This window comes from Oncorhynchus mykiss, chromosome 7, assembly GCF_057628025.1.
Source record: "Oncorhynchus mykiss isolate SJ-2025 chromosome 7, ASM5762802v1, whole genome shotgun sequence".
Taxonomy (NCBI): Eukaryota; Metazoa; Chordata; class Actinopteri; order Salmoniformes; family Salmonidae; genus Oncorhynchus; species Oncorhynchus mykiss.
This window is the reverse complement of record NC_143028.1, coordinates 10,660,290-10,672,500: the sequence shown is the minus strand read 5'-3', so window position 1 is coordinate 10,672,500 and position 12,211 is coordinate 10,660,290. Positions and strand designations below refer to the sequence as shown.

The 12,211-nt window shown below is 47.5% G+C and overlaps 1 protein-coding gene across 3 annotated transcripts in view; it reads right to left on the bottom strand.

The window, feature by feature from the left end:
* fndc3ba (fibronectin type III domain containing 3Ba) overlaps positions 1 to 12,211 on the bottom strand; it is a 167,913-nt gene that overhangs the window by 52,677 nt on the left and 103,025 nt on the right. For all 3 annotated transcript variants that reach the window (XM_090240245.1, XM_090240246.1, XM_090240244.1), the window contains exons 10-15: positions 7,787 to 7,846; positions 7,560 to 7,701; positions 6,880 to 6,933; positions 5,605 to 5,729; positions 3,588 to 3,762; positions 3,405 to 3,491 (exon numbers count right to left, since the gene is read on the bottom strand). In XM_090240245.1, coding sequence (XP_090096371.1) covers positions 3,405 to 3,491; positions 3,588 to 3,762; positions 5,605 to 5,729; positions 6,880 to 6,933; positions 7,560 to 7,701; positions 7,787 to 7,846 — 643 coding nt within the window. The remainder of the gene's footprint in view (positions 1 to 3,404; positions 3,492 to 3,587; positions 3,763 to 5,604; positions 5,730 to 6,879; positions 6,934 to 7,559; positions 7,702 to 7,786; positions 7,847 to 12,211) is intronic.

The following is a 12,211-nucleotide window of genomic DNA, read 5'->3' as shown; positions in this document are numbered from 1 at the left end:
AGAAGAGGGAGCGAGAGGGAGAGAGAGAGGAGGGACGAGAGAGAAGAGGGAGCGAGAGGGAGAGAGAGGAGGGACGAGAGAGAAGAGGGAGCGGGAGGAGAGAGAGAGGAGGGACGAGAGAGAAGAGGGAGCGAGAGGGAGAGAGAGAGGAGGGACGAGAGAGAAGAGGGAGCGAGAGGGAGAGAGGGAGGGAGCGAGAGGGAGAGAGAAGAGGGGGGAGAGAGAGAGGAGGGACGAGAGAGAAGAGGGAGCGAGAGGGAGAGAGAGGAGGGAGCGAGAGGGAGAGAGAAGAGGGGGGACGAGAGAGAAGAGGGAGCGAGAGGGAGAGAGAAGAGGGGGGGACGAGAGAGAAGAGGGAGCGAGAGGGAGAGAGAAGAGGGGGGGACGAGAGAGAAGAGGGAGCGAGAGGGAGAGAGAAGAGGGGGGAGAATATTTTGATGTTTTTTATGTATTGATTGTACATTTGAAATAGATGGCATATTTTCCAATAAACTGCTATAAATGATCACTTCTTTATAAAAGACATAGTTCTAAAGAAAGTTTTCAAATAAATCACACTGCTGACTATAATGACTTGTATTGTACTGTATATGTTTTGCACAGGTATAGCTAGAGGCTATTGGCCTGTGCTCTTTAGTGTGATGTAAATGTCTGCCTTGCTGTGCAGACTGGATGACTTGACGTTCCACCTGCCATTCAGAGAACACACAACAACAACGACAACAACAACAACAACAACAACAAAGCACATTGTACAAAACAAAACACCCTCTTCTCTCTATTCACCTCTCCCTCTCCCTCTCTCTCTCCCCCCACTCTCCCTCCCTCCCATTCTCCCTCTCTCTCTCCCCCACTCCCCCTCTCTCCAATATATTCCCTCAACTAATGGACACTACAGAGAGAAAGAGAGGGATGAGTGGAAGGGGAAAGAGAGAGATGCTCTCGTCCACTCTCTAATCAATGATTCACTAAATCAACAGGATTTCCTACTGGTCACTGTGACCAGAACAATAGAAAAATATATATAGATATACTAAGAGTTTATTTCCAATATCCACCAATTTTACACATTTGTATTCTTTCATCAGAAATGATTGTTTATGGGTACCTTCATGTTGGTGTAAAATATTACTGTTCTCACATTTTTTTACTGATAGATTTCAGATGTTTATAAAAAAAGTAGTTTAATTTCCAAAACACTTTTTTTTACTATATGTTTAGCTGGAATGAAATGTTGGTATCCTGAATATTTGACTGTGATAAGTCTCTCTGGATGAGAGCATCTGCTAAACGACTCAAATATAAATGTTTTACACACAGATCTCATATTACTGTATTTTTTTAACCTTTATTTAACCAAACAAATTCTTATTTTCAATGACGGCCTACTGGGGAACAGTGGGTTAACTGCCTTGTTCAGGGGCAGAACGACAGATTTTTTACCTTGTCAGCACAGGGGTTTGAACTTGCAACCTTCCGGTTACTAGTCCAACGCTCTAACCACTAGGCTACCCTGCCTCTATTGATGTCACAAATGTATCATTTGTACAGTTCTCTATAAAATAAAAACATGTTATTTATTACATTGGACAGTGTAAACCCTAGCAGTACTACTTACTTCTCCGGATATTAAGCATTAAGCAAAAAACATGACTATTTGTCACTCTGAAGTGAAACCATCAAGTCATAGACTTTAAACAAATACATGTCTGTCATTAAACAAACCTACGCCATGAAAAAAAAAACACACCAATCTCTTTCATCATTTCTTTGAGCTACACAAATATGCTGCATACACGTGCACGCACACACACACACACACACACACACACACACACACACACACACACACACACACACACACACACACACACACTCTCTCTCTGTCTAGGTCACACTCTCTCTGTCTAGGTCACTCTCTCTGTCTAGGTCACACTCTCTCTGTCTAGGTCACACTCTCTCTGTCTAGGTCACACTCTCTCTGTCTAGGTCACACTCTCTCTGTCTAGGTCACACTCTCTCTGTCTAGGTCACACTCTCTCTGTCTAGGTCACTCTCTCTGTCTAGGTCACTCTCTCTCTGTCTAGGTCACTCTCTCTCTGTCTAGGTCACTCTCTCTCTGTCTAGGTCACTCTCTCTCTGTCTAGGTCACTCTCTCTCTGTCTAGGTCACACTCTCTCTGTCTAGGTCACACTCTCTCTGTCTAGGTCACACTCTCTCTGTCTAGGTCACTCTCTCTCTGTCTAGGTCACACTCTCTCTGTCTAGGTCACACTCTCTCTGTCTAGGTCACACTCTCTCTGTCTAGGTCACTCTCTCTCTGTCTAGGTCACTCTCTCTCTGTCTAGGTCACACTCTGTCTAGGTCACACTCTCTCTGTCTAGGTCACTCTCTCTCTGTCTAGGTCACACTCTCTCTGTCTAGGTCACACTCTCTCTGTCTAGGTCACTCTCTCTCTGTCTAGGTCACACTCTCTCTGTCTAGGTCACACTCTCTCTGTCTAGGTCACACTCTCTCTGTCTAGGTCACACTCTCTCTGTCTAGGTCACACTCTCTCTGTCTAGGTCACACTCTCTCTGTCTAGGTCACTCTCTCTCTGTCTAGGTCACTCTCTCTCTGTCTAGGTCACTCTCTCTCTGTCTAGGTCACACTCTCTCTGTCTAGGTCACACTCTCTCTGTCTAGGTCACACTCTCTCTGTCTAGGTCACTCTCTCTCTGTCTAGGTCACTCTCTCTCTGTCTAGGTCACACTCTCTCTGTCTAGGTCACTCTCTCTCTGTCTAGGTCACACTCTCTCTGTCTAGGTCACTCTCTCTCTGTCTAGGTCTCTCTCTCACTTTTCTCTTTAGAACATTGTGTTTTACAAATGAAAACCTTCAACAAAGCACAGATACACTTATAGCAGTATCTTGCTGGTGTTTATTTAAGCAATAAGGCACGAGGGGTGTGGAATAGGGCCAATACGCCACGGCTAGGGGATGTTCTCATGCACAACGTAACGCAGAGTGCCTGGATACAGCCCTTAGTCATGGTATAATGGCCATATATCACAAACCCCTGAGGTGACTTACTGTTATTATAAACTGGTTACCAACGTAATTAGAGCAGTATAACCCGTGGTATACAGTCTGATATACCACGGCTGTCAGCCAACCAGCATTCAGGGCTCGAACCGCCCAGTTCATAAATAGCAGTAAATTGCAGGTATTTCTAGAGGACAGACTGACAGTGGTTGTATGGCTGCTAAACGCGGACACATTGTGTAGTGCGTGTGTATCTCGTGCACATGACGACAACAATCACTGTGTCTTTCTAGCAGAATACAAGCCTTTCCCGTTTCCACGGTAACACACAACCAGACACCATTTCGCCACAATAAAACCTCAGAGACAGACACACTCTTACCCTGAATTTGTACTGTGTGCTCCTCTTCAGGCCTTGCACTGTGGAGGTTAGGTTGTCTCCAGTGTACTTCGGATGAAAGTCTGTTCCCTGGAAGGTCAAACGTTCTCAGTTAACCTTTAAACAGACATTTGGCTGTTTGTGTGTGTGTGTGTGTGTGTGTGTGTGTGTGTGTGTGGGACTCACGGTATTATCCTCCTGGATCTCGAGTGTGTATGTGATTAGTTCCTCGTTGGCGCTGCCCTCGGGACGGCCCCACTCCAGCGTGACCCAGGAGACGCCCGCCCGCAGCAGCCGCGGTGCCAGGGGGCAGGAGGGCAGCGTACCTGTAGTGTAGAACACAACCTCCGTACTGAAGCCACTGTGGAGGTAGGGGGGAGGGAGGGAGGGAGAGGAAGGGGGAGGGGAGAGGGAGAGAGGGGAGGGGGAGGGAGAGAGGGGGAGGGAGAGGGGGAGAGGGAGAGAGAGGGGGGAGGGGAGAGGGAGGGAGAGAGGGGGAGGGAGAGGGGGGAGAGAGGGGGGAGGGGAGAGGGAGGGAGAGAGGGGGAGGGAGAGGGGAGGGAGGGAGAGGTAGGGGGAGGGGGGAGGGAGAGAGGGGGGAGGGAGAGAGGGGGAGGGAGAGGGGAGAGGGAGGGAGAGAGGGGGAGGGAGAGGGGGGAGAGAGGGAGGGAGGGGTAGTGGGGGGAGAGAGGGGGGAGGGAGGGAGGGAGAGGTAGTGGGAGGGGAGAGGGAGAGAGGGGGGAGAGGTAGGGGGAGGGAAGGAGGAGGGGAGCGGTAGGGGGGAGAGGGAGGGAGAGAGGGGGAGGGAGGGAGAGGTAGTGGGAGAGGGAGGGAGAGAGGGGGGAGAGGTAGGGGGAGGGAAGGAGGAGGGGAGCGGTAGTGGGGAGGGGAGAGGGGGAGGGGAGAGTGAGGGAGAAAGGGGGAGGGGAGAGGGAGGGAGAGAGGGGGGAGGGGAGAGGTAGGGAGAGAGGGGGGAGGGGAGAGGTAGGGGGAGAGGGGGAGGGGAGAGGTAGGGGGAGGGAGAGGGGGGAGAGAGAGTGAGGGAGGGAGGGAGAGAGGGGGGAGAGAGGGAGGGAGCAAAATACATGAATTTAGACACACACAAAGCAGAGCTCATGTCTTTTATCTCTTCTCTCTCTCAATCTCTCCCTCCATTAACTCCTTCCATCTCCCTCCTCTTTTCTGTCACTGGAACGACCGGCCTCAAGCAGGGGAATCTGCCCCACGGCAATGATGCGAGAACAAGAGGAGTGAAGAAACAAGAAAATAGAGAGAGACTCATTCAGAGAGATAAGACCAGACAACTAACCTCAACACAGCCATACATCAACCAGACAACTAACCTCAACACAGCCATACATCAACCAGACAACTAACCTCAACACAGCCATACATCAACCAGACAACTAACATCAACACAGCCATACATCAACCAGACAACTAACCTCAACACAGCCATACATCAACCAGACAACTAACCTCAACACAGCCATACATCAACCAGACAACTAACCTCAACACAGCCATACATCAACCAGACAACTAACCTCAACACAGCCATACATCAACCAGACAACTAACCTCAACACAGCCATACATCAACCAGACAACTAACCTCAACACAGCCATACGTCAACCAGACAACTAACCTCAACACAGCCATACATCAACCAGACAACTAACCTCAACACAGCCATACATCAACCAGACAACTAACCTCAACACAGCCATACATCAACCAGACAACTAACCTCAACACAGCCATACCTCAACCAGACAACTAACCTCAACACAGCCATACATCAACCAGACAGTGTGTGTGAGAGAGAGAGAGAGAGAGAGAGAGAGAGAGAGAGAGAGAGAGAGAGAGAGAGACAGAGAGAGACAGAGAGAGACAGAGAGAGATGGTGAGGGTGCAACAGATGGGAAGAGTGAAGGTCAAAATGAGAGTGAGGATGACAGACAGAGTAACAGAGCAGAAGCCCGGTGGAAGAGAGGGTTGGAGATAGATAGATAGATAAAGAACGACATAGATAGAGACATAGAAAGATATAGAGGAGGATAGACACTGGGAGAGGGAAAGTGGAAGATGTCACCTACCTTATGCAATGTAGTGTTATGCCATGCATATGTAGTGCTATTACACCCATACCTGGTGCCTATGTAGTGTTATGTCATGTGTATGTAGAGTTATAACACATACCTGGTGCCTATGTCGTTGTGAGCAGCCACTCTGAAGGTGTAGCCCACAGCAGGACACAGTCTGGTCAGCTTACAGTGTCTCTGGCTCCCAAAGTAACATTCTCTAAATACACTGTTCTTCTTTCCCTATGGAGGAGAGGGGGATGAGAGGGGAGGAGGAGGGAGAGAGAGATGAGACTAGACTGCAATAATAATAATAATAATAATAATAATAATGACAACAGTAATATAATTTATTTGTCCGGCACTGTTCTGGGAAGCCAAGGTCAAACCAACTTGATATCATGATGTAATAATACAAATCTAGAACAGAGACATATGAAGACTGCCTTTCATAGTGATTTAGAAAGAGAGGAGAGAGAGAGAGGGGAGAGAGGACAGAGAGAGGAGAGAGAGAGGGGAGAGAGAGGACAGAGAGAGGAGAGAGAGGGGGGAGAGAGGACAGAGAGAGAGGAGAGAGGACAGAGAGAGGAGAGAGAGAGGGGAGAGAGAGGCCAGAGAGAGAGGACAGAGAGAGGAGAGAGAGGGGGGAGAGAGGACAGAGAGAGGAGAGAGAGAGAGGAGAGAGAGGGAGGAGAGAGGACAGAGAGAGGAGAGAGAGAGGGGAGAGAGGACAGAAAGAGGAGAGAAAAGAGAGGAGAGAGAGAGAGGGGGAGAGAGGACAGAAAGAGAGGTCGGAGAGAGAGTGGGGAGAGAGAGGGGGCAGAGAGGAGAAAGAGAGGGGAGAGAGGACAGAGAGAGAGGACAGAGAGAGGAGAAAGAGAGAGGGGAGAGAGGACAGAGAGAGGGGGGAGAGAGGACAGAGAGAGGACAGAGAGAGAGGGGGGAGAGAGACGGGGGAGAGAGGGGGGAGAGAGGACAGAAAGAGAGGACGGAAAGAGAGGGGGGAGAGAGAGGAGAAAGAGAGGGGAGAGAGAGGGGAGAGAGGACAGAGAGAGAGGGGAGAGAGAGAGGAGAGAGAGAGGGTAGAGAGGACAGAGAGAGAGGACAGAGAGAGAGGGGAGAGAGAGGACAGAAAGAGAGGGGAGAGAGAGGAGAGAAGAGAGAGAGGAGAGAGAGAGGGTAGAGAGGACAGAGAGAGAGGACAGAGAGAGAGGGGAGAGAGAGGACAGAAAGAGAGGGGAGAGAGAGGAGAGAAGAGAGAGAGGAGAGAGAGAGGGTAGAGAGGACAGAGAGAGAGGACAGAAAGAGAGGGGAGAGAGAGGAGAGAAGAGAGAGATTTTATGTACGTTGGAAATAGATGGCATATTATCCAATAGGAATGTGTGTGTGGTACCTCATCCCACTCAAGAAGGTAGTTTGTGATTTTGGATCCGTTGTCGACTGAAGGCTGGCGAGAGAAGAGAAGAATAAGTAGGGCTGTCTGGAGTGTGTGTGTGTGCGTGTGTGCGTGTGTGTGTGCGCGTGTGTGCGTGTGTGTGTACATGATGAGGAGGGGAGGATGAACTGGGGCTGTCACAGAGAGGAAATGGCCTGTGTGTTTTCATTAGTGTGACCTCATATCCTGTCTGAGTGAGTGATGTCACTCTCCACGCTGCCCTTACGCTGTGACAGAACCCAAGACAGAATATCACTGACAGATCTATCTATATAGAGGTGAGGATGAGAGTGCAATCTATCCTGACCAATCCCCTCTCAGAATGACATGGAGAAGGACTGGACAGCGATGTCATAAAACACCAGGAAGCAGATCTTCCCTGAGAGCAAAATAGAACCCAGATTCATGCCCTCGTCCCCGAAGTGTGCACTCATTTACTCCCCTGTCTCTGAAGTGTGCACTCATTCACTCCCCTGTCTCTGAAGTGTGCACTCATTCACTCCCCTGTCTCTGAAGTGTGCACTCATTCACTCCCCTGATGGATCTAAAATAGACTGGATGGGAGGGAATGAGTGGACACTTTTGGTACAAGAGTAAACAGCGGAACACCCAATGAAAGGAACTAAAAGTGTGTGTACCTTCCACTGCAGTGTGAGGGTGCTCTTGGAGCGGTGAGATAGTTTGGGGGGGAAGGGCAGGTCGGGGGGGCAGGTGTGTGTTGTGAACGACCCCGTCTCCGAACACACACCCCTCAAGTTAGAGTTACACACCGCGCTGACTCTGAAACACACACACACAAAACGTCAATAATCACATTTATTAACACAATAGCAAAGAAGTGGTGAAAAAGTGTGTGTGTTCTTACCGTACGTGGTAGTCTGAAGCTGGCCTCAGGTCTTTTAGATGACACTCCAACTCCTCTCCACTACACACACACACACACACACACACACACACACACACAAACACACACACCCACACACAGTCAGGATCAGAGTTAGGTGTGTTTTACCTGCTAGTCAGGATCAGAGATAGGTGTGTTTTATCTGCTAGTCGGAATCAGAGATAGGTGTGTTTTACTTGCTAGTCAGGATCAGAGATAGGTGTGTTTTACCTGCTAGTCAGGATCAGAGATAGGTGTGTTTTACCTGCTAGTCAGGATCAGAGTTAGGTGTGTTTTACCTGCTAGTCAGGATCAGAGTTAGGTGTGTTTTATCTGCTAGTCAGGATCAGAGTTAGATGTGTTTTACCTGCTAGTCAGGATCAGAGTTAGGTGTGTTTTACCTGCTAGTCAGGATCAGAGATAGGTGTGTTTTACCTGCTAGTCAGGATCAGAGTTAGGTGTGTTTTACCTGCTAGTCAGGATCAGAGTTAGGTGTGTTTTAACTGCTAGTCAGGATCAGAGATAGGTGTGTTTTACCTGCTAGTCAGGATCAGAGATAGGTGTGTTTTACCTGCATGGTCAGGATCAGAGTTAGATGTGTTTTACCTGCTCGTCAGGATCAGATATAGGTGTGTTTTACCTGCTAGTCAGGATCAGATTAGGTGTGTTTTACCTGCTAGTCAGGATCAGAGATAGGTGTGTTTTACCTGCTAGTTAGGATCAGAGTTAGGTGTGTTTTACCTGCTAGTCAGGGTCAGAGATAGGTGTGTTTTACCTGCTAGTCAGGTTTAGAGTTAGGCGTGTTTTACGTGCTAGTCGGGATCAGAGTTAGGTGTGTTTTACCTGCTAGTCGGGATCAGAGTTAGGTGTGTTTTACCTGCTAGTCAGGATCAGAGTTAGGTGTGTTTTACCTGCTAGTCAGGATCAGAGATAGGTGTGTTTTACCTGCTAGTCAGGATCAGAGTTAGGTGTGTTTTACCTGCTAGTCAGGATCAGAGTTAGGTGTGTTTTACCTGCTAGTCAGGATCAGAGATAGGTGTGTTTTACCTGCTAGTCAGGATCAGAGATAGGTGTGTTTTACCTGCTAGTCAGGATCAGAGATAGGTGTGTTTTACCTGCTAGTCAGGATCAGAGATAGGTGTGTTTTACCTGCTAGTCAGGATCAGAGATAGGTGTGTTTTACCTGCTAGTCAGGATCAGAGTTAGGTGTGTTTTACCTGCTAGTCAGGATCAGAATTAGGTGTGTATTACCTGCTAGTCAGGATGTTAGTCGGGATCAGAGTTAGGTGTGTTTTACCTGCTAGGCCAGGATCAGAGTTAGGTGTGTTTTAACTGCTAGTCAGGATCAGAGTTAGGTGTGTTTTACCTGCTAGTCAGGATCAGAGTTAGATGTGTTTTACCTGCTAGTCAGGATCAGAGTTAGGTGTGTTTTACCTGCTAGTCAGGATCAGAGTTAGGAGTGTTTTACCTGCTAGTCAGGATCAGAGTTAGGTGTGTTTTACCTGCTAGTCAGGATGTTAGTCGGGATCAGAGTAAGGTGTGTTTTACCTGCTAGTCAGGTTCAGAGTTGGGTGTGTTTTACCTGCTAGTCGGGATCAGAGTTAGGTGTGTTTTACCTGCTAGTCAGGATCAGAGTTAGGTGTGTTTTACCTGCTAGTCAGGATCAGAGTTAGGAGTGTTTTACCTGCTAGTCAGGATCAGAGTTAGGTGTGTTTTACCTGCTAGTCAGGATGTTAGTCGGGATCAGAGTAAGGTGTGTTTTACCTGCTAGTCAGGTTCAGAGTTAGGTGTGTTTTACCTGCTAGTCGGGATCAGAGTTAGGTGTGTTTTACCTGCTAGTCAGGATCAGAGTTAGATGTGTTTTACCTGCTAGTCAGGATCAGAGTTAGGTGTGTTTTACCTGCTAGTCAGGATCAAAGTTAGGTGTGTTTTACCTGCTAGTCAGGATCAGAGTTAGGTGCGTTTTACCTGCTAGTCAGGATCAGAGTTAGGTGTGTTTTACCTGCTAGTCAGGATCAGAGTTAGGTGTGTTTTACCTGCTAGTCAGGATGTTAGTCGGGATCAGAGTTAGGTGTGTTTTACCTGCTAGGCCAGGATCAGAGTTAGGTGTGTTTTACCTGCTAGTCAGGATCAGAGTTAGGTGTGTTTTACCTGCTAGTCAGGATCAGAGTTAGATGTGTTTTACCTGCTAGTCAGGATCAGAGTTAGATGTGTTTTACCTGCTAGTCAGGATCAGAATTAGGTATGTTTTACCTGCTAGTCAGGATCAGAGATAGGTGTGTTTTACCTGCTAGTCAGGATCAGAGTTAGGTGTGTTTTACCTGCTAGTCAGGATCAGATTAGGTGTGTTTTACCTGCTAGTCAGGATCAGAGTTAGGTGTGTTTTACCTGCTAGTCAGGATCAGAGTTAGGTGTGTATTACCTGCTAGTCAGGATGTTAGTCGGGATCAGAGTTAGGTGTGTTTTACCTGCTAGGCCAGGATCAGAGTTAGGTGTGTTTTACCTGCTAGTCAGGATCAGAGTTAGGTGTGTTTTACCTGCTAGTCAGGATCAGAGTTAGGTGTGTATTACCTGCTAGTCAGGATCAGAGTTAGGTGTGTTTTACCTGCTAGTCAGGATCAGAGATAGGTGTGTTTTACCTGCTAGTCAGGATCAGAGTTAGGTGTGTTTTACCTGCTAGTCAGGATCAGAGTTAGGTGTGTTTTACCTGATAGTCAGGATCAGAGATAGGTGTGTTTTACCTGCTAGTCAGGATCAGAGATAGGTGTGTTTTACCTGCTAGTCAGGATCAGAGATAGGTGTGTTTTACCTGCTAGTCAGGATCAGAGATAGGTGTGTTTTACCTGCTAGTCAGGATCAGAGATAGGTGTGTTTTACCTGCTAGTCAGGATCAGAGTTAGGTGTGTTTTACCTGCTAGTCAGGATCAGAGTTAGGTGTGTATTACCTGCTAGTCAGGATGTTAGTCGGGATCAGAGTTAGGTGTGTTTTACCTGCTAGGCCAGGATCAGAGTTAGGTGTGTTTTACCTGCTAGTCAGGATCAGAGTTAGGTGTGTTTTACCTGCTAGTCAGGATCAGAGTTAGATGTGTTTTACCTGCTAGTCAGGATCAGAGTTAGGTGTGTTTTACCTGCTAGTCAGGATCAGAGTTAGGTGTGTTTTACCTGCTAGTCAGGATCAGAGTTAGGTGTGTTTTACCTGCTAGTCAGGATCAGAGTTAGGAGTGTTTTACCTGCTAGTCAGGATCAGAGTTAGGTGTGTTTTACCTGCTAGTCAGGATGTTAGTCGGGATCAGAGTAAGGTGTGTTTTACCTGCTAGTCAGGTTCAGAGTTAGGTGTGTTTTACCTGCTAGTCGGGATCAGAGTTAGGTGTGTTTTACCTGCTAGTCAGGATCAGAGTTAGATGTGTTTTACCTGCTAGTCAGGATCAGAGTTAGGTGTGTTTTACCTGCTAGTCAGGATCAGAGTTAGGTGTGTTTTACCTGCTAGTCAGGATCAGAGTTAGGTGTGTTTTACCTGCTAGTCAGGATGTTAGTCGGGATCAGAGTTAGGTGTGTTTTACCTGCTAGGCCAGGATCAGAGTTAGGTGTGTTTTACCTGCTAGTCAGGATCAGAGTTAGGTGTGTTTTACCTGCTAGTCAGGATCAGAGTTAGATGTGTTTTACCTGCTAGTCAGGATCAGAGTTAGATGTGTTTTACCTGCTAGTCAGGATCAGAATTAGGTATGTTTTACCTGCTAGTCAGGATCAGAGATAGGTGTGTTTTACCTGCTAGTCAGGATCAGAGTTAGGTGTGTTTTACCTGCTAGTCAGGATCAGATTAGGTGTGTTTTACCTGCTAGTCAAGATCAGAGTTAGGTGTGTTTTACCTGCTAGTCAGGATCAGAGTTAGGTGTGTATTACCTGCTAGTCAGGATGTTAGTCGGGATCAGAGTTAGGTGTGTTTTACCTGCTAGGCCAGGATCAGAGTTAGGTGTGTTTTACCTGCTAGTCAGGATCAGAGTTAGGTGTGTTTTACCTGCTAGTCAGGATCAGAGGTAGGTGTGTATTACCTGCTAGTCAGGATGTTAGTCGGGATCAGAGTTAGGTGTGTTTTACCTGCTAGGCCAGGATCAGAGTTAGGTGTGTTTTACCTGCTAGTCAGGATCAGAGTTAGGTGTGTTTTACCTGCTAGTCAGGATCAGAGTTAGATGTGTTTTACCTGCTAGTCAAGATCAGAGTTAGATGTGTTTTACCTGCTAGTCAGGTTCAGAGTTAGGTGTGTTTTACCTGCTAGTCAGGATCAGAGATAGGTGTGTTTTACCTGCTAGTCAGGATCAGAGTTAGGTGTGTTTTACCTGCTAGTCAGGATCAGATTATGTGTGTTTTACCTGCTAGTCAGGATCAGAGTTAGGTGTGTTTTACCTGCTA